Genomic DNA, 23090 nt, shown 5'->3' on the forward strand with positions numbered 1-23090 from the left:
TTTTTTTTTTTTAGCAACTATAAACTATAGTATTGTTACTAAATTCATATTAAATATGGAAAATCTCTTCACTAGTTTACTAGTATGTTCTAAACTGAGCATACTTATCACACGGAGGACATTTTAGTTGGATGGAAATTGTTATGTAAAAATATTAATTGTACAATCACAATTAAGGACTTGGAATTCATTTTTTGATTGTTATAAAACAAACTTAAATGTCACAATATTTTTCAAAAAATTTAAAATAATACAGTGAATTAATTTGATTGATTTGATTGAAAATTTTAAAGAATAAAACATGTCATGTCACCTTCTCCAAACTGACGCCTGTCCTCTTGACCAGAGCCTGTAATCTGGCGATGGTTACGTTCTCCCTCAGCAGGTAGGAGTTGAGAGGCGACGCCAGGTTACCGTTGCGTTTGTCAGAGACTGCGTCCACCGATCGCAAGCCTCTGTGCTTGACCTGGCTGTCAGTCGAGTGGATGTTTCCTTCCGGCGACATGCCAAAGGATACGAGCACCTCTGAGATTTCTTGTATGAACTCTAGCTTGTTGGGAAACTGTGGCAACTCTTCCGGAAGTTCTATAAAGTGGTTGTCGATGTCCACAAAACATAAGTTGGCCTGGAGGGACACACAAAAATGTAACAGATTATAGGAGCAGAAATACAGGTCTGGAACTGTAATGGTTTCATTCGCGCCTTGTGTGACATAAAAGAGGTAGTACGACAATAGATTGGAAACAATGCTGAGAGCAATAGCTGACCTTGAAATACTCTTGTGCACTGAGACTACTTTGCATGTTTTACAATGAAAGCCCAAAAGGCTAAAACATCTGGAGGAACTTTTAAAGAGCTCAACATGCAGGAATGTGAATGATGCAACTGTCTTATCAGTACTAGTAAAGGAAAAAGCTTACACTGTAAAATATAACTCGCACGTTGACTGCGGAGTTAATAAAAATTTCATGACAGTGTAAGAAAAAAAGGATTACAAAATATGTATTTAAAAAAAACATCTGGCTCTGTGAGGCTCTGCTATGGAAAGCCATTTGAGCATTTATTCTATATTCTTGATGTCCAGTTTAAGGTCCAAGAATTAGTAGATACACTCATTGTCCTCAAGAAGTAATACAATTTTCACACACTCAAAGGGCAAATACATGTAACCAGTGAGGCAAAATTGTGCATTAGTTGCAAGGTTATTTTAGTTATGGAAAACTAACGAAAAAACTAAAACTAAAATTAAAAAAAACATTTTCACTAACTAAATAAAATAAAAATGAAAATGCTTTTTAGAAAACGAAAACTGACTGAAACATTTTATGTTTACAAAACTAACTAAAACTACCGGTAACTGTAATTATAGTGAAAATATCTTATGTTTTAGTCTTTGGTAATTAATTTAATACATGAGCCTTTGTGGATGATCTTAAATGTGATTTTCAGTATATTTTTCTTTATTAACCGGAATAAAGATGTTCAAAAGTGTGTTACACAGAAGTGATGTCATCTAGCAGCAGCCAATAGAAAAGCACCTTCAGATGACGTCGTTCCTCGGCGACAAATTTGCCTGCTTGACTTTTTGCTCCAATGACTCGGCTCGCCTGCTTTTTCATTTGACTCAGCCGAAATGCAACGCTTGGTAAAAATGTGTTTTCTTTTTTCCTTTTACAATGGTGTTATTTAAATATTGCACACAAATAATACATATTTAAAAAAAGAAAACATATACTGAAACTAACTAAAACTAAGCATTTTTTAAATAACTAAAACTGATAAAAAATACCAGAACCTCCGTGAAAAGTAAGTAAAACTAACTATTTTTTTTAAAAAATTCCAAAACTATGATAACCCTGACTAGTTGTCAACTGCGTGCTACTTGTACAACTCATGAAATTATAAAATACCAGTTAACTAACAACTAGCATTTCACTCGTAGTTCTAGAAGCGTGCAAATGTCAATAAGTTTTGCCTCACTATGTAAATATACTAATAGTATGTCAAAGTTGTTCTACTAGTGTGCAGTAATGTCATTCAGCAATGGAGAAACGATACTAGTGAGGCACAGTCTCAGTGCACTCACTGAATTGTATTACTAAAGAGGAAAGACAACGAGCGTACTAGTATATGGGCATCAAGGATATCGAATAAAAGCTCCAACAGCTTTCCATACCTTCACGATATCTAATTAAAGGACTGCGACAATGCTGAGCATCCAATAGAATATTTCATCATGACACATGACGCCTCTGACATTTTGTCAGATTTGATGTCTGATTGGATTTTACCAGCAGGGCTAACGCACTGCTTTCAATCTAAAGTAGAGACATGAAAATCAAAAACTGCATTACAGTTCTTTTTCAACAAAAGAACTTATTATAAGACTCCCGTGTAGTAATTCTCCATCTGCATAGACAGTTCGAACTGGCAACACCGAGTTTTTTACATGCCTAGATGAAATGTGTGGGACAAAATGTTCCATCTCATCTATGACGGTAGTTAGTCACAGACGCAAAGTGAAGGCTGCGCACAAAGACAGCTGGTATGAGTGGACACAATCAGGGTGGACGCTGATGCGGTCATGTTACATGTCACGCGTCACTCATGACTATGAGATGTAGAGTCATACACTATGCAAAGCTAATACACGCTGGCTTATGTGTGGTTCCATCCAAACGAGTGATGTGACATAATTGGTGGGGTGCGAGACTGCGTACCTCCTGTGGCAACTCGAGCTTGGTGCGGTCATCCTGTCCATTGGAGTGAAGGCCCATGAGATACGGAACAGGGGCGTCAAGGAAATGGAGGAGAGAGGCAGGCAGAATGGGAACGTACACGTGCTGCCACTGGTAGGGGAACATTAAGGCTGTGATGCTCTCTGCTACTGTCATCAGCCTCTGGTAATCTGTTAAACACACCAGAGAGAACCACTTTCATTTGTCACTTGTGTGGCTACAATGGCACCCATGTGAGAGTAGTTCTCATCAAGGATGAATAAAAGATTGTTTTTTACTAGACAAAGTGTCTTGCCCATTGATCTAATCACATCCATGTTTAACTCATTTGCTCCCAAAATGTATAAATACATTCTGTTTTAAATATTATCAGTGTCCCAAACACGTATTTATACGTTTATGGGGAGCAAGAGTACAAGAGATCAACCAGGGCCATGTTAAAACAAGCTGTTTCCCCCCAGTTTTAAACAGATTTGTGAATAATTATGAAACTTAGAAATATACTTTTTTTCCCGATGAAAGAACAGACTCTAATCTTTCTTTTGGTAGGTTCCATGTTTTTATAGTAATAGAACACAACATTCTGTGGGTCTTGCAAAATCAGTCAAAATCCAGTAAAACAGCAGGGAGCGAGGATTTTCAGTGAAAATGGCTGGGAAAGAATGAGTTAATAATACCAATTTAAAACATGTACTTAAACTATCTCGAAGACTGGAAAATAGTATTTATTGCCTGCCCTACTTCCTAAAATTAGACTTTACCATGAAATATCATAGTTTAAATCATTCACAACTGGGATATTTTTTTACATAACTGTTCCTCAGAGGTGGCTAATCCAGGTCCAGCAAGTAAAAACACTGCCACAGTTTGGCTTTAGCCCCTGATGCTAGCTAGCTAGCTCCCTATCAGGTAAATGAGCACCATGGGAGCTAGCTAGGGAGCTAGCTAGCTAGCATCAGGGGCTAAAGCCATACTGTGGCAGGCTTTTTACTTTCTGGACAAGAATTTGCCATCTCTGCTGTTCTTCATCCCAACTTTTCTTCAAATTAAAATTTATTTTAAAAAAGAATAAGAAAAAAAATGAAAAAACTCCCATATTACTTTAGCCTCAGTACAAGAACAGCGAATAACAGTATTGTTTTGATGCCATCTGGTGGCATCTTGGTACCAAAGAACTATAAAAGTGAGCCGAGGAGCTTGAATTAAGTCAGTCATTTGCCCCCACCTTGTGGCATCTATAGTAGTACAGTACACTACAAAATACAGTGACACAAACATTCACCAATTCTTCATGGTAGAAGCAAAAAAATATATAAATGTGTTCTATTGATTCACATGGTAAACAAAAAGGTCACAAGCTGATGTTTTCAAGTACATAGCACCTCCAGGCTACTGTCCTTGGGAGTTCCCAGTCTCTGAAGTGTGACCGCCAAATTCAGCTGACCCTCTAAGCTCATGACAAATTCCCTTTTCGTAACTTCACACATCAGCACTGCTTTATATTCACTGTTTCACTCCAGTCAAGTGGGCCACATACAAATACGCGTCTGCTCTTCCTCATTCACATTCCGGCTCTGTCCTGTTGACAGTTACTACACGGCGTTGCCTTTCCTCTTATGGTGACAAGACTAAATAAGCCTCCTTCATTTGGTCATGATCTGGTGGTGCACAAGACTGCTACTTCTAAACCAGATTCCACTCTCAGGAGGGAGGCTAGAATACTAACCCTGACCCCCTTCTCTTTTGGCAAGGCCACAATGACAAGAACCACTTCATCTTTGCTGCTTAATGCACTACATATTCCTATTGCTATTTATAAGGTGCATACTCATTGGGCACTCCATTCTGACTGAACTCAGGGGGAAAAAATCTTAGAATCACCTCTACGTATGACACAGCACAGCTCTATAACCGCATTAACTCAGCAGAGAATGTTTCGTTGTTCTCGGCGTGCATTTACTTGTGTGCGCAACTTCCCCTCTGCAGTTTTTTGATGCGTCAACCTGGAAATTTTATGAGTGGGTATCCTCTCAGGGATGTCCTGATAACATTTTGGGGACAACCCAAAAACAGGTTCCATCATAAAAATATTTGTGTAAAACCGAGAAGAACTTTGAATCTTATCTGATTTGAATGTGTCAGAAGTTGTGATGCAAAAAGGGCTTCGCTGTGTTACAGGCGCTGATATCTGTGTAAAATATCATTACAGGTGGGTGTAATTAGAATAGATGTTGCTGAATAGGTGTAAATATTTATCTGTCCATCCATTTCCTGAACCACTTTCTAAACTTTGATACAATTCATTATGTTGTGCAAGGATACCAACTGAAGTTTGTATTTGGTATCTACTAGATAGACCGATATGTTGTGGAATTTTTTTTATTTTATTTACCATACTATATTTAAAAAATTATACATTTTAGAGCTGCACATTCTTGATACGTGACACCGCAATATTTTTATTATCATACCATCAAAATCTGATATCGGTCTATATTGTACCTAGTATCAACTGTATATTGTACATCATCTTAATATGTATACACAGTTTTTTTTCTATTTCATTTAAAATATTATGCCGTTTTTGTTGGCACATACAAGTTTCTTGCTCTCCAACATTGTAGCAGCGTTGCAACATTTCTGCCTGAAAAAGAAAATCGTCTCTCCCTGACTGCAGTTCAGCAGCAGTTTGAGAAGCTTGACGGCCATCACACTGTAAACACTTAGTGCAAGTTAAAGTAAACTGGACAGAAAAGGGTTTTTGAAAAGCGGCAATTTTGCAACGCGCCAGGGAATGATATGCTTAAAAACAACAACAACTGTAAATCCATAATTGTCAAATGCTGATTGTCTCACATCTGTCTAAATGAAACCTGAAACGAAAAGGGAAGTGTATAGTACTTTTGGGACACCCTGTATTGATTCCTCCCAGTGTTTTCCTTGCTTCTACTCTCTTTTCCACTAGAAGAAAAAAGCAGAAATGGGCAATAATGTGACTTTAACTGCAGCATGGCACAATGCTTGCCTCATGATGCACCCCCTGAGAGATTGGGTAAACAAGATCATGGGAAAGATGCTGACCACAATTTTTAACCAATTATGAATCCTAGTGTTGCGTAAAAGCCTCATTTTCATCTCCTTTTCATCAGCGCGTGTGCATGTTTATGTGCGGCGCTTCCGCCAAACAATCCTTTACTTCTTTTCCCCGCGGACGACTGCCAGTCGACACCCTTCACACGTTCTGCGGCTCTCTCGTGGGAGAGAGGGCATGATGTCACCTCCAACCAATGATAATCATCCTGCATCCTGGCTATCCTCCCTGGCTGGAGGTCGCCTAGCAACACCACGGCTTTCCCTTTAAAAGCTTCTCACCCAGCAGCTCATGGTGTTTTCTAAACCATTTGCCCAGCTCTTACTATTGTAATGGATCCAAATACCACTCCACTCTAGTACACAATCTCCAAAGGCCTTCTATGCTCAGCAAATAATTGATTTGCTCTCGCATGACCACCAAGAAGGTTTTAAATTTTACCTAGAAGATTTTTCAACATGTACATGCAGCATCATCAAATAATGCATAAAAACCTCTGACTGAAATGGGCACGAGTCTCAGTATTATACAAGCTCGTACTCAAACTACATTACTTTAATGGACACTTTAGTAGGTTATGTAACCAGATGTAACAAGAGAGCCACCATGTATATCAAAGACTTGCCAGCGCCTCCGGTCTATGTTCTTTAGACAGTAAAATGTTACATCACTTCATTTTAAAAAAAAAAAAGAGAAAGAAAAACGAAAAAAAGGAACCGGCAGCATTGTTAATAGGGCTCACAGTGTTAATCAAAAGTATCCAGGTGCAAAGGCAGACAATTTTCCACTTTACAATAAGGGTACCTCTATTAAGCTTCTGAAAATTGTAACATCTAAAATCAGCTTTCCCTTATGAAGTTTAAGAAACATCATTAAAAAAAAATACAGAAAAATCTGTAAAAAAAAAAAAAAGTTGAGCTAAATGTCAACTCAGGATTTTTGCTGTTACTGAATGTATCGAGAATTTAAAATGCTGTCTTAAGAATCCCCTTATTTGTAAGTAAGTAAATGTTTTTTCTATAAAAGTGTTTCCATGCTTCAATGTAAAATTACAAAAACCATACAGTTATTTTTTTTTTCAATTGCAAGAGGTACATAAAAAAATTGCTACATTTAGAGTACTTTGTCAATGAGGTATTCATTTAACAGTGCTCGTTGTGGTTCTAGTTTTTCTATTCTATGCTATTTTAATACAGTGGTGCCTTGAGATACGAGGGACCAAACTTTTTCGAGATACAAACTGTCGCTAAGCAGATTTTTGTGTTGACTTGCAAGCAAAAATTTAAGAGTGAAGCAGCTCGTTTGGCAGACATTGTGCCCTTCTTCAAAAAAAAAACAGGCTTCAAGCTGTTTAATGCCGCTGCCATTTGAAGGGTCCTTCAAAACTAAATGGAGCTGTCAAAATTAATTCATTAATCTTCAAGTAATGGATTATAAAATTAATCGGCAACTATATTAATAATTGAGTAATCGTTTGGCGCTATTTTTTTTATTTGAAATTGTCCAAATCCTCTGATTTTAGCATATCAACAGTAATTGTTTGCGGATTTATTAGTCCTTCATTAAAGACATTTGAAAACATCTGTTTTTACTTTGTAAAATAATGACCCAACGGGTAACATAGTACAGCATTTTTTTTCTCCACTATACAAATACAAAGTACAAAATAACCACCAATCACTGGTTAATAAACAATTATCCGGGGGGGGTGGTTGTAATACACATATATGCAAAATGAAAATGGATCCGATAGGTCGACTGATTGAATAATCGATTCTAAAACTATTTGATAGTGACAGCACTAAAACTATATAAAGAGACTTAGAGATCGTGTTGTGATTTAAAACAACCACACAGCGTTGCCTTCTGTTAGCTTAATGCTAACAAACAATTCAAAACAGCATATCATGGCTAACAAATTACCATTGAGAGTTTGTGGTATTATTCTGTCCATCAATGGAAAAGTCAGAAATACCAGATGGAGTTGTGATTACTTAATCACAATGGACAAACTGTTTCATTCTATTTTTAAAATACAATATTTTTGAGTGCCATTTTCCTTAAATAAAATTTGAGTGTGGAACAGATGAATGGCATTTCCATGCATCTCAATGGGGAAAGATGAGTCGAGTCGTGATAGAGCCAATTCAACTCGAATCTCAAGGCACAACTGTATTATTATGTACTGATCCCATTTGATTATACACAAGTGCCTCAAAATACGTTTTGGTTCTGATGGAAACATCAACTAAACACTGGTCGAAAGGCTGAGGGAGCGCTGGCTTACTTACGCTGTGAGTAGAGCAGTATCTGCATCTCGAGCAGGGCGCAGGTGAACAACTGAAGAACGTTCTCCACCCCCAGCAGGTTAAACATTTCACCAATGGCAAAGTCAAAGAGCGGAAGTTCCGATGTGCTCGGCCTCTGGCACACCACAGGACCGTAGACGCCTGAGAACTTAAGGGATCGCCCGGAGGGTGGCAGGGGCACCTCATAGAGGATGTTGAAGACGTAGCTCTCCAGCGGGAGAGGCGGGGGGTGGGGCGAGGTGACGGCTCGGTAAAGTTGCTGCAGCACCTTCTGGCATGCTTGGGCAAAGGCCATGGGTGTTATCAAGCAGATGCACTTTGACACGTACAGCGTGTCTCGGCTGATGTCGTACGAATTGAAACGTTGCAGGCGAGAGATGGCCGGCGCGGCGTGGAGGATGGGCCGAGGGTGGTGGATCCGTGGCTCCTCGGGGCCACGGGGGGACGTCGGCGTATGCAAGATGTCGTACTGCTCCGCGTTGTGCATGTGGTACAGAGTCTGCATGGCGCTGCAGATTTGCTTACTGGTCACCTCCTCGAAGAAGGTGAGAGCGAACCCGTACGTCCGAGAGCCGTCCTCCCTGGTGATGATGAATGAGTGGAAGTGCGGCTCCCGGGAGTCCACCTGCGTCCTGAAGGCCAAACCTTTCGGCATACAGAGCTGCAAGGGGGGGGCGGGGAAAGAATGTTCGTGTCATTCATTTGCAGGGCTAAGCAATATATTTTTTTTATTTTTGTTCAATGGTAAAATTGCAATCTACTGTAATATGGGATCATTTTTTAAAGGTCCTCTTCCTATTTATTAACATATACAAGCAATAAATCAAGCTGGAATGTTGGTCTTACAGGTTAAATAAGCCATGAATTAATATGAAAGACAAATGATTTACGTATCTACTTGAATTACAGTTGTTATATTCTTCTAAACATTGTAACATGCAGTCTTTCAATGAAGTGGAAGTCAACCTTCAACACTACTTGACAATAATATGTTATATGTGACCTCACTAGTCTAAACATGGCATTCTGATTAATTACGAGTTACAGTATAAAGCAAAATCCAGCCATTTTTATCCAACTCAGGGGGCGGCCATTTTGCCACTTGCTGTCCACTGAAGATGACATCAATGTTGCTCAGTCACAGCTCACCTGTTTTCTGAAGCTGAGCTGTGATTGGTTGTTACCTGAGACCTGAGCAACAGTGATGTCATCCCCAGTCGACAACAAATGGCAAAATGGCCGCCACCTGAGAGGGATAAAAACGTCTGGATTTTGCTGCTTAACTCATATTCCAATAACATAATATTAACCAGAATACAATATTTAGACTTGTGGGGCTGCATAGAACATATTATTGTCAAAAAATATTGGGGGTTGACTTTCCCCTTTAAGCATTCACTATGACAACTTTACAAAATTCTACCAAACAAGTGTGGGGTATACATAAATCAGTAAATCAGATTACAACAATAATGCAAACATATCTCTGACTTTATCACTTCAGCTTTTCATGTTTTATGAAACATAACACTGTACTACATTACATGTGGATTGCAATTTTAAAGCACTGGAAATATATAAACGCTAAATAAATAAATAAAATACAGTAAACATGTTTATAAGAGAAAAAAACAACAACCAACCAAAACACTGAAAATCAGTTTTGTTTCCCCCACAAAAATTTCAGCCTTTGCATTTGAAAATTGGATTCTACTACATTGTGATGAATTTGATAAATGTTTCAGCTCTATTAAATTGTCAGATGAGTACTGTACAGTGGGGCTGGACAATATAGCCAAAAACTAAAATATGGATTTTTTTTCAGTCATTCAGGATGATTATGATTTTAATCGATTTTAATCCAATAAACACAATTAATGTTTATTTAAAGGTTTCATTTATTCAAAAATAATCCTTGTGCAAAATGTTCAGACACCAATAATGTATACTGATTCTAAATCTGTTTTAACATAAACTTAACATTCATCGTTTGTGTTAAATTGCCAAAATTAAGTAGTTGGTAGCTATTGCAAACATGTCTTGTAAATCACCAATCCAGCATTGTGCCACTTGTGGAAAATTACAAGTCACAATAACATCTGGATGTAACAGAACATGAAAACATCTTTAATAATCCAGAAGACAAAATTCTATTTCACGATTTTGCAAATTTTCAACGATTCAATTTTCAAAAATAACGATTAATTGAATTGATTGACTTCAGATTTTTTTGTAGTTGACACGCAGACCACGAATTGAGTCGATGTTGATTAATTGATATCCCGGATATTTTTTTCAGTTGTCACCTCGCCGTGCGCGCTTTCACCACCAAACAAGCTCGCTCGCTCACTTTCCCCGCTTTCTTTTGCTGCACTGGCCCCTGCCAACAAGTTCATCCAGTCATATTCTGAGACTTGCAAGGCCTCGCAGACAGTCAGAACTTGTAAACACCAATTGAGTTAACATAACTGCTACTACTCACTACAAGTTGTAATAATAGTAAAATGTTAAAAAATAATAATAATAAAAAAAGGGAATGCTTTTCAATAACGTATTGCAGCAAATTTACAGCGGTGTTATGTGGATTTTTGCAAGAGGTTTACAAGCTCCCACTGACTGCGAGACCATGAAAGTGTCTGAGTCACTGTGTGATTTGTGAATGTATGAGTCGGGAGAAGGGCGAGTGGAAGGAAGAAGACTTTTATGGATAGAATTTCTTCTCAGCACAGCCAAGGCCTCGACTGTGTCCGGTATGGTGACCTCGGTATTATTATTATTGTTATTGTTCTGTTGGCATCATCAAGCTGCGCTCTTCAGGTCGGGGGTGAGATCACGCCCCAAAGTAGAGGATCAATCATCTTTCCAACATGTGTGCCGTTATGACCTAACTTCAATTCTTTGTAACCGCATTTTACAGGTAATTGGCCAGTGCATTTTACATCAAATTTTAAATAATCCACAAGGAGCCTTTGGCTGATTTGTGATCTTACCATGCCAACTGCATCCTGGTCAAACGGATTCCACTCCACATTGCCCGGGTAATGTGCAAGAACTTTGGATTTAAAGGTTCTTCGTAGGGGACTCTGCTCAAAATTCTCACCTGAAAAGGCCAAGAGGAAACACAGGAAGTGAGGATACAAAGGAGAGAAAGACTCGGCGCAAATAAAAGGCAGAGGTGCACAGGAAGTGGTTGATCAGTAGCAGGTTGATCAGTAGCAGGCGTAACTCTAGAGGGGAGAGAGTCAGTTAGCAAATTGGTCTACAAGGAAGAATGTATTGCGTCATTTAAAGCTGCCATCTGCATTCTCAACTTAAAAAAAAAAGGATAGATTAAATATCAATGGGCCATCTGATGATGTTCACCAGAAAATTAGAGAAAGGAAAACAAATTACAAAAGTTCAAGATGCTTCCTGACAGCTTTAATGGCAATACACAGAAACACACAAAACAATCCGTTAAGAACAGCCCGAACGGAGTTTGATTTGAACCCAGAATGAAGCAAAAAGTGATGCACACGCCAAGGCAGTACTGAAAAAGTTCATTCAGAGTTGTAGGGGAAGAGTAAACATTGACCAGGCAATACCAGCGCAGGCAGCACCGGATTCACCAGTGAGTGAGAGCGCAATGTGTGCAGTGTGCGCGCGAGCCCGCACAGGAAACAGGAGCAGTGATTGTCAAACATAAAGCTCATTGTTCAGCCGCTGCTTGGGGACGTGAGGAAGAGGGAGGAAGGAGAAGCCGGGAGGAGAAAATTGAACTCAAGAGGGTGCAAAAAAAAGAAAGGGCAAAACCTCACAATCTTTGAAAATAACAAGATACAAAAAATGGAGAAAAAAAAAGGGGGGGGGGACTACTGAAGAATTTTCATAACCAGGTTAACGGTTGAGGGGTTAAAGCTCAGCAAGGGTTGTAACGGGGAAGGAGAGTGTGTGGTGGGAGGGTTACCTTCATTTGCCCCTGCCAAATTTCCTCTGGCCCCATCTCTGAATTTAGTAGCCTCTATATACTGGCATAAAGCTACACAGCAAATAAAACAAAAATATCATTACAAGCCTGGTTGCGAGAACGGAGCACATCACTTCTCACACCCTGACGCCTAGCTGCACACAGACACAAGCTTTCCAGGTTCTTTCCAAGCTGATTTTGCCACTTAACACAAGTTGCTGGTGTTTTGGTGCACAGATACAGGAAGCCTGTGATGGAATTTCAGCGGATTTATAAAACTTAAAAATCGATTGGGCAATATATCGCGATATTACAGTGCGCAATTCTCGAATTGATTCAAAATGCAGCCGAATCAATTTTTAAACATCCATTTTTTAATGGGAATATTCAACAAAATGTTATGATTTACACATTAAGCATGGAAGAATGTTATATTACTGGAACATTAAGCCTTAATATTTTATTTCAGTGCTGTTCAAACATGAAAAAGACTGCAACCTGTTTGTTAAATGCAGTGGCTCAGTTATAAGCCAGAATTTTCAGATAAACAAATACATCTTAATACAAATCTTACAGTGTACATGTACAAGTTTACTGATAAGTATTTTCTAAATTTGAGTAAAAAAACAACAACTCAATAATCAATTTATAGATTCGCGTCAGGATTAATCGGCATGTAATCGAATTGTGATCTATGAATTGTGATACGAATCGAATCGCCAGGTTATAGGCAATTCACACCCCTAATATATATATATATATATATATATATACACACACACACACACATATATATCTATACATATATATACATATATATATACATATATATACATATACATATATATATACACATATATATACATATACACATACATACACACACAAAACAAAATAACTTTTTCCACCATACCATTGATATGACCTATAACAACACTCAATTGGGGGAAAAAACACACACACAAAAAAAACACACCTCTGATTAACCTGAAATAAAATTCACATGATTGAGCATGCGTTACATGACATAAAGGTTTACCTGTACTGACTTCAGGTTGTTCAAAGGCTTCAAGCACAACATTAAGATGCTCACCAACTGAAAGTCGATATAGTGTATAGTGACTTTTGCGACACCTTGTATATAGTGCATGCATTTGTTTCCTATTCATGGATTTTTCGGGGGAGAAATTAGATTGAATTCCACAAATAAGGACTTTAGACTTTCTGAGAAATTATGTAACATTTCAAGCCCATTTGGGCCACTATGACCTCAAGCTAAAACATGTCAAGGTGGAGAGAAACTGTCACGAATATGGCCATCCAATCGGCGGACCGTCATGGGTTTGACTTCTGTGAATGGCTCTTCTTAGTTCTTGTATAACAAACCCTGCAGCAATGTAGCAGAGTGAGGTTATCTGAACAGAAAAAATATAGCCACACTAGAGCCAGTCAAAGCTTTTGCACAATGTTTGTTCTGTTTCACATGAAAATGGCAAGACTTTATCAGCAATTACTTCTCTTATATACGAACAAAATAATAAAGTTGGGTGCCCTGCATTATATTCTAATGTGTACAACGCAAGACTAACGGAAGCTGATGATTCCTAGTTCCCTTGAACTAGTGCTGCCATTGTGCCTCTCCTTTAGAATTATAAAGATTATAATTGAATATTTGCCCCTTGATTGTTTTACCACAAAGAAATGAGCTAACAGCCAAAGATCCATCTCAAGTCTATATTTGAAAATACAGTTTTCTGCCATATTTGACAATAATGGTCAAGTCGTATTTTGACGTTTGTTTAAGCGGTGTGTTAGAGTATTGTCAGAGTTGCTGATAATCCACCCAAATTACAATCACTGATGACACAAGACCACGAGGGGATGACCACACACTGATTGTAACCCGAGTGATTGGATTTACTCTCTTTTCTAATCCTAACTGGATGGAAAAGCTTGCGGTACCGTTATTCTGACCAGTAGGTGACACCGCATAGAGAGATGTGTGTGTGTGTGTGTGTGTGTGTGTGTGTGTGTGAGATCACGTCCACTGTCTAATCTTCTTTCAACGCTGCAGTGCAAGAGATGTTGAGTTGAGACAGGAAGTAGTGAGTCGATACTCGCAACAGATTCATTACACTAATAAAGCTTTAAATCTTTAGGATTAAGGGAATTAATCTGTTGTTTTCTTTCACCTCCACATTGGCCACATGGACACAAAACACACTAAAAGCTCGCAATTATATAACTAGAAGCAACTCCAAAACAATATGCCAAATTGATGACATTAAATGTGAATCCGTATTCAGTGACAATGTGTTTGCTACACATTGTAAAATCGGGAAGTAATAAAAGTACACACAGGCAGGAATTTATAGCTGTAGCATAACGAAATAAGTAATCGTGGTTTTAACAAAACGATGTTAACGGTATTTCAAGTTGCATGTTGAAACATGACACACGTCGTTGCTCAGCCTCCGTTTTCATTTATTCATAGAAGACTGCACAGGTGTCACCTGTCTGAAACTCTCGGTTTCCATTTACTGTGTACTTATTTCCGCAATGCTTCAAATATACACTCAAGTAGATGTTTTTGCAGACCACAATAACAACCACAGGGTTGATGTTGAGTAATTTGGCAAGTGTTCTTTTCTGCATTATGTCGAAAATCGGAGATTGGAATTCAATATGCTCGTTTAGGTCTGAGATCACAACAATCCTCACAGAGCATTAACATGGATTTGATTTTGTAACAGCAATGAGAGTATGTATACTGTTAGCATTACCGAGCTCTCAGTTTCACACCGTCACCAATCCAGGAGCCACCCACTCTTCTCTGAAATACATGCACCCGCTGAGAGTACATGGCATTCCCCCATCATTTTCAAGAAAATGACATATGTGAGAGTTGTGAATTTTAGTTCTAATAGTTGCAAATAGTAACTGGTCAGCCATTTTGTTTTGTTGTCTCTTGCTAGCATGTTTTGTCTCTCCATATTCTTCCCACTTTTTAACTCTGATCTTAGCACATCTAATGAGATTGAAAAACAAATAACATGGATGACATTAACTGTTTAGGGTTTACGCAGAAGAAACTAACAAATTACAAAAGAACACGAGTCCTTTCAAGCCTAGCTTCTCCTGTTGTCAATCGTCACATAGCAGACAAACATACCCATCACGTGGTCAAAAATGATCTATATTACACATGAGCTCGATGGAAGGCGTACGTATAAAGCAGAATGATCATGTGAGAAGACTTGTACATTTATTAGCATTTGCTCACATTGGTTACTGTTAACGCGAACAAATGGAGGCTTGAACAACAATTGTCTGCATTTTGTTATACATTATTAACATTTTTAATTCTTTATTTCATATATTAACCATGTTGAAATGTTTTATAGATGTGTAGAGTAGGTGAAATAGTGTTGAACTCAGTATAATTTGACCTTAACCTTGTTTTTGTCTAAAAATTCCTTCTCAAGTGTTTTGCGCACACACATTCTCTTCGTGAGAACAGATTTTGCCACACACATACCCTGAGAGCACCATCACTCATGGACACTCTAAATCCAGTTCAATTTGTTTGTGAGATATTGTTTTGGGAAAAAAGTACGAAAGGTACCCTGAGAGTATATTTTGTCTAAAAAGATGAACACAGCTGCGGACTGTGTACGAAAATAATATTATGTAACATATTGTGTGAGAACCAATCTGTTTTACTTATTCATGATGGGAGGAGAATAGGTGTTCTCTTACTGATTTGGATTCTTTAAAAGCTGTATTACGCAAAAGAGGGGGCACACACGCACCCTGGAATTCCACCTTTTACATGATGTTCAGTGTTGTGTGACCGGAGATTCTCTGAAATAAATCATCTTTGCAAGGACTTTTTCTCACAAGAAGTCAATCTTCAATGTTTTGGAACACGTAAAAGAGGATAAATAATTAGCCTCTATCAATTTCCAGGTATTAGTTTCAAGTAGTGCTGTGTGGAAAACGCACAAAGATTCCACTAAAATTGCGAGGCAGATAGACCAAAGAATTGTAATGTCACAAATCCATCTTGACAAGCTTCAAACTGATGGATAGATTTACGGTTTGTTGACAAAAAGATTAGCATGGGTGCTGCTAGCAGAAGTACAACATTTCTTCATTTACAGAGACAGAAACAGCACTGAACTGTTGACTGGATTCAGGGAGAGACACCAGCTATGTCGTTCCACTTATTGACATGATTGGGCTGTAATTGGCAATGATAAAGACACGCTGAAGATTTGTCAAATCACTGCCAGCCCTTTACCCAACAGTTAGTATAAATGTTCGTCAGAAGCACCAGCGAAACAAACCATGTGAGTTTGACGTATGAATTTCAAGCTATACAGAACTCCGTGGATTTTGAGATGTTAATAACGCTCTAAAAACAGAGCGAAATATGTAATCCTGTGTTAGCTTTCCTTTGTTCAGCCAGTCATCCTCTCATCTGTTTGCTGATTAGGACTGGGTGGGGAGGTTTGTCTGTGAAATTCTAAAGGTTGTTTAGCATTTGAATAAGCGGAGCCTGCGTGTGAACGCACTTATGTCCCTGAGCGCCCCATTTTTCAGCGAAGCTGAAGGGTCATACATATGCTAATCGAGGTCATCATGCACCAAAAAGAACACTCTGGTCACTTCTTTTTGTTTTACTGTATAAAAATCCATGCACTGTGGATATAAAAAGTCTACACACTCCTGTTCAAATGCCAGGTTTTTATGAGACTAATTTCATTCAACTCATGTTGCTTCACAACTACTGCGCTAAATGACATTAAAGTGAAAGTCAACCTTAAACATAATGTGACCTCACTAATCTAAACATGACATTCTGATTCATATTAATTTTTGGGATTATGAGTTGTGAAGCAAAATTCAGGGGCGGCCATTTTGCTACTTGCTGTCGACTGAAGATGACATCAATGTTGCTCAGGGCTCAGGCAACAACCAATCACAGCTCACCTGTTTTCTGAAGTTGCGTTGTGATTGGATGTTACCTAAGACCTAAGCAAAATGTATGTCATCTTCAATCGACAGAAAGTGGCAAAATGGCCGCCCCCTGGGATGGACAAAAACGGCTGGATTTTGCTTCTTAACTCATATTCCAACTCGATAATGACCAGAATCCCATATTTAGACTAGTGGGAGGGCTGCATAGAACATATTATTGTCAAAAAATGGGGGTTGACTTCCCCTTTAACTCATCTGGATAAATCACAAGATCGATGTCCGCACATCTTACGGCTGCCGCGGGGCTGATCAAATTAACGGAGCAGATCGGAATGGGTCACGTCACATATGAACAGGTGACCAAAGATCGGAATGACAAAAAAAAAAAAGTCTTCATGTAAACATGGCTACTGTCTACTCAAGCATGTAAACGGGTTATTCCAAATCTTTCACAAACCAAAATTTTGACCTTAAACCGAATATTGACGGCAGATAAACTAAAATGTCTCTGATTAAGCCCAAATAAAGTTCAGCTGTTCTGGTCGGCTCCTCCAGCTTTTTTTGTTTTTGTTTTTTTAGCAGTTAAGAATAGCATTGACTGCTATTTCGAACTGATCATAATTCCCTCCACCCTGTGTAAGGCCTTTTCCCAGCTGATGAAAAACAACCCCAAATCAAAATGCAGTCACAATGTAGGTGATGAGCTATGTTGTGTTTGCTGCATTAAACACACTTTTTGAAATTATGGCTTAACACCTGCACCTTGGTTTCGTTAACCCGTAACCAAAATCCCCCAAACACATTTAGGAAAATGTGCTTTTATACCTACTGTAGCTACCTTACTATAATTGTGGCCATGCCATGAGTAATGAAGAAACTCTGTGGTATTCAAAAACTTTCACTTTGAGACTTGTTTTCAAACGCAGTAGTGATACTCGGAACCCAGCTGAGTACCTTTGGGAGTTTTTGGTCGGATAGCAGAATGCACAGTTAACAGGAATTTCCAACCCATTTCCTCCCTTCGAGTCAAACTGAAACAATTGACAAGCGCAAGTCACCTGTTTTTGACATGCAAGTAGGACAACACGAGTGAGGAGAACTTACTCTGGTTTGTGCATAGCACATTTGACACCTTATATTTTAAAATCAAATCCGCAACCAAGTCGCTGGACAGTACGCCCCTCTGTCTGAAATTTTCAAGCAACATTTGTAAGAACGACTGCGAGAGATGCTTAAGACAAGCGACATCATTTCACAAATCTGCCTTCCTGTCACTCTATATATAGAATCTGACTTCATATTTGTTAGCCTCGAGCGCAGCTACGTAATGAAAGCACGAATGACAATCACACGCCAGCATTTTCACAGACTGCTAATGCAAGCTCGGCGCTTTTAAATGCGCCCGCTGTGTTCAAAAGGCCTCGCAAGTGGACAATGGTTGGTCTCAGGTAATGCAGGCTCAATGCAGATGAGACCGGGGTGTCAACAAACAGTCAAATACTTTTTTTTGATTTGCATGAATTCGAAGAGGAACCTCATTGTGGAAATGGAAACAGGAAGTGTGCGTGTGGAGGCTGGTGTGACTCTTTGAAAACTAACTGTTTGGGGTTAAGCGATATTGCGTCGGAAGGAACACTTTCACCAAGACTTTGACCTCCTGTGCACTGACTCAACATGCAATTCACACTTGTATTGGAACGGCTGGAATGGGGAGCTAACGAGACTGAATATTTCTCAATCATTGACTGACTTCCAAAATGTCATGCTGCTTTCTTAGTCTGAAAACTTTTATTCGAACATGAGGTCAAAAGTTGAGTGACAGTAGTTTAGAAAAGTTAGGAGTCGTGGTCAGTCACACACACAAAAAAAAACAACTTCATCCTATACAGTCTTCTCCACCAAAAAGTTGAAATGAAGATTACCTTGGCATGACCCCATTCAAATACTTTTCCTTATTTAATGACATAAGCACCTCTCTTGTACATTATTTAGACCTTATTTAATGGTCTATGCGTTGGCTGTAGTTTAGATTTACAGCTGACATTTGTGCGTGTTTATGTACACATCATCGATCGGCATGCAGTGGTGCCTTACTCAAAACACATATCATCTTTCCCATTTGAACTAAATGAAAAATGTCATTAATCCGATCCATTCCCTCATAAAACACCAATGAATTTATGTTTTTAATGATATCTAATAGAATGTAGTAAAGTTGTAAAGTAAAAATCATTTTATGCTTAAATACATTGTGCGATTCATTCTTCGCTATCAAGCAGCTGTATAAGATGCGGTACTAATAGTCGCTTTTCACAGAGGATAAAGAATAAATGCCTATAAGTAGCGTTGGGCAATATGGCCCAAAAATAAAATCTCGATTTTTACAGACATTCAGTACGATTACGATTTTAATCTAATAAACCCAACAAACATTTATCTAAAGGTTTCAAAATTATTCAAAAATAATTCCTGTGCAAAATGTTCGGACAACAATAATGTATACTGATTCTAAATTAGTTTTAACATAAACTTAACATTCATTGTTTTTTCTTAAATGCCACAATGAAATAGTTGGTAGCTATTGTAAACATGTCTTGTAAAGCACCCATCCAGCATTATGCCACTTGTGCAAAATTACAACTTACAAAAACGTTTGTGTAACACAACATAAAAACAACAGCTTTTTAATAATCCAAAAGACAAAATTCGATTTCACGATTTAGCAAATTTTCAACGATTCCATTTTTAAAATGACGATGTATCGAATTAATTTGATTCATTGCCCAGCCCTATCTATGAGAATTGTTTTTGTCTGTTTACATGTGCTGCTACACTGTGTTCAAATATCTCCTGCTTAAATGGTTATAACACTACAACATCAATGCCAGTTTTGCTAACCTATCTATTTCATTTTGCATTATGTGTTAGCTTTATGCTCACATAATATTTAAATTGTTCACTGCTGCTTGTTGTTAAGTTTGCTGGCACCATCTAGCACAAGTAACTCCATTTTTTTTTGCTCGCAACTCAAAACAAAAGCATTGACCAAGCAATGCCTTTTATCTTGAGGAACTCATAAGTCGGGTCACTTTTAAGTCAAGGTACCATTGTACTTAAATGACAAGATCAAATCCACGCTTCGTCTTAACAGAGTAGCCACACTGGTAGATATCTGATTCTGAGCAGATTTCTATCCAAATTGGGACGAAGGTTCACTTCTATCAATAGATATTCAAGTCCATGCTTTTTCCTCTTCTTTAAACACATGGGTAACAAAAAATAAATAAAATAAAATAAATTTGAACTGAGTCACTTGAATTACGTTGCATTAGTCAAATCTGAAAGCTGTTCAAGACAAATTACAGAAATATCACCTCTTCTCACTAAGCAGCATTAATTCTATGAGAAGGCCAAGAATCATTAATCAAGCCCAATTAATTCCACCATAAATGGCAGCACAGTTTTATTATAGTAAACTCTGCACTGTGCTGTAGCATGTTCCTTTCGTAGAATTACAATTGACAACCACAATGTCACACTATTTCTATTACGTTTCTATAACACAAATCTGTGTTAGTAGGCGCCTCTCCTTTTTAAGGTAATACGTCCACTAGACCTCATATCAAGATGTTTATTACACATCATAATTACTGCACAGGTGTGCCTTTGGCTGCTCACGACCAAAGGTCACTCACACAAACAGGCCATTAGTGTACGGTACATATAAGTCTGATCTTTGCATTCAGCTCAAGAAAAATGACAGCAAAAACAAAAATGTTGTGTTGATGTTTTTCTGTAGTTTATGCTAATCTTGCTCATCTTCGTTTCACTGCAGCATTATATCAAAGTGAGAATTTAATTAAATATGTCGCATCATATATAACCGTATTTTCTTTGTATTGACTGCAATATATTTGTGCATCTTGCTTTGCACTTTGGCCGACCCCTTATCAGGTTGAACTGCTGCTATCAAAATAAACTGACCAGACTGTGGACACACACACACAAATAAAATATTTGACCACATTTGGACCTAAAAGAAGAATTGGCTCATAAAATTTATAACATTGGGATCATCAGACAAATAATGTTTTCCTGAACCCCATGTTGTTCTAAGAAAAAAACATTAATAGAAACTCAAGCCAGGTGAATGATGCTACAAATAGATGCACTACTTACAGACAAATGTTTTTACAAATCACTCACTAATCAGGATTATTGTGTTCTGGAAAAGACAGCACTAGGACTCAACATGTTTATGAATTATTACACATTCAATACTGGTAGTAACCTCCATGTGTTTGCTTATTGTTTTTTCAATAACACATTGGCAATGGTATCTTCATCTGAACCGCATATTGCCCCACCGACCAACTATTATATAATGATATATATAACAGGTTCGATTGATTTGGACATGAAGAGTATTAAAGGCCACATGACATTTGAGGCTTTTAAATGGAAATGCACCTAACGAGTCAGTAATCCCTCGCTCTGTGCCGAACACTCCAAATAAACAAGGCAGGAAAAGGACCAGAGCCAGGCCTAGCATTAACATTAGCACAATATACGCTACGGTATTAACTCACACACGGTGGGTTTGGAGGAAGAAAAACATCAGAAGCAGAGTAAATTTGTCCTAAAACGCAATGGGCTGACCGAGTAGTATTGTTTTCCTTTCGTTCTGACCTTACAGCATCGGCCCAGGGAAAATGTCCTCGATGGCTAATATGCTTACCGGATAGTTCGTCTGGTTCCAGCCCGCTTTCGGTGTCCAGTCCGCAGACCACGAAATAATCTGCGAACCGACAGGAGACGGGGCTGATGCCGGTGGTCATTTTGAGACTGGTCCGGTGGCTCCCTTTTTCCCGCGACAGGGAGCATATTAAGTGGAAGCAGAGAAGTGATTTGCGCCTGCCATCACCGATACTGTGTATGCAGCCTAGAACGCACTACGCACTGCTCGAGAAAATCACAACCTAGCCCTTTACGCAAAGGCTCACAATCGGTCCAGCAAACTTCCGGTTACTCCCTTTCAAAATAAAGCAAAGAAGGTGACTATCTGTTGCGCTTTACCGTCACAACAAGGAAAGAAAGAAAGGAAGAAACAAACAAACAAAGAGTATCCTACTTAAGCACCCCACGACACCTAGTTAGTAGTTACACATGGTGGTTTGGTTTTATAATATTCTCTCAAAGGCTCAGAAATTCTTTACACTTCCGGCTGAGATTAAATTACCTCTGACTTCACACACGCTTGTGAAGAGTTGCAGTCCAGCATGCGTTTTAATAATCCGCAATGACAAAGTCATGAAATGAATAAACCTGACAGTTACAGGCGGCTATTGCGCACAAAATCTTCAATTTTCCATACTTCCATTATTTTCAACAAAGTTGCATAATGATTGCAATGGTGCTATAGCCCCGTCACAAATATGCAGCCCCATTAAGCCCTTCCATCATTTTATTTGCTGTTCTAAAATTTATTTCAAAATTATTTTTCTGAGCTCCCATTAGCTCCTGGAGAGAAAAAAAATCCTGGAACCGTGCATGTGGCAAGGGCCACCAAGGACTACAGGAGTATTACTGTATTAGTGATTGGATGTGATTTCCGCGGAATGTTGGTGACAAACAACCAGCTTCTCCATGATTCAACTCTTTTATGTCAATCCCCAAGCTGTGGGTCGCCACATTAGAGTGCTATTTTTCTAATAAACACAAAAATGGTTGGTGTTTTATGCAAGGGAGCTGGAACGGATTTGTCATTTCATTAATTGTTGAGAAAAAAAGCTTACTTGTTGGTTCAGATCATTACTGGTATAGTGTGGCCACCTAGTGGGGTGTCTACTAGTTTGCAAGAACTGTTTCCACTGCCTCGCAGCAAGATGTAATGAGCAATGACATTTTGCAAAACGGATTAAACAAAACCTAAAACACCCCAAGACGGGAAAAGAAGCAAATATATTGTACATAGGCTTCGTCCATTCCAAGTATTGATATACTGATATATATTGATATACTGG

At 38.5% G+C, this 23090-nt stretch overlaps 1 protein-coding gene across 4 annotated transcripts in view; it reads right to left on the reverse strand.

The window, feature by feature from the left end:
- dennd5a (DENN/MADD domain containing 5A) overlaps positions 1–22039 on the reverse strand; it is a 37143-nt gene extending 15104 nt beyond the window's left edge. For 2 of the 4 annotated variants that reach the window (XM_077564090.1, XM_077564088.1), the window contains exons 1-6: positions 21806–22039; positions 12085–12156; positions 11129–11238; positions 8121–8799; positions 2721–2908; positions 314–625 (exon numbers count right to left, since the gene is read on the reverse strand). In XM_077564090.1, the coding sequence (XP_077420216.1) occupies positions 314–625; positions 2721–2908; positions 8121–8799; positions 11129–11238; positions 12085–12156; positions 21806–21905 (1461 nt within the window). In that variant the 5' untranslated portion in view covers positions 21906–22039. The remainder of the gene's footprint in view (positions 1–313; positions 626–2720; positions 2909–8120; positions 8800–11128; positions 11239–12084; positions 12157–21805) is intronic. The other 2 variants (XM_077564091.1, XM_077564089.1) reach the window with 1 other exon arrangement.
- Positions 22040–23090: the final 1051 nt, after the last annotated feature.

This window comes from Vanacampus margaritifer, chromosome 4, assembly GCF_051991255.1.
Source record: "Vanacampus margaritifer isolate UIUO_Vmar chromosome 4, RoL_Vmar_1.0, whole genome shotgun sequence".
NCBI lineage: Eukaryota > Metazoa > Chordata > Actinopteri > Syngnathiformes > Syngnathidae > Vanacampus > Vanacampus margaritifer.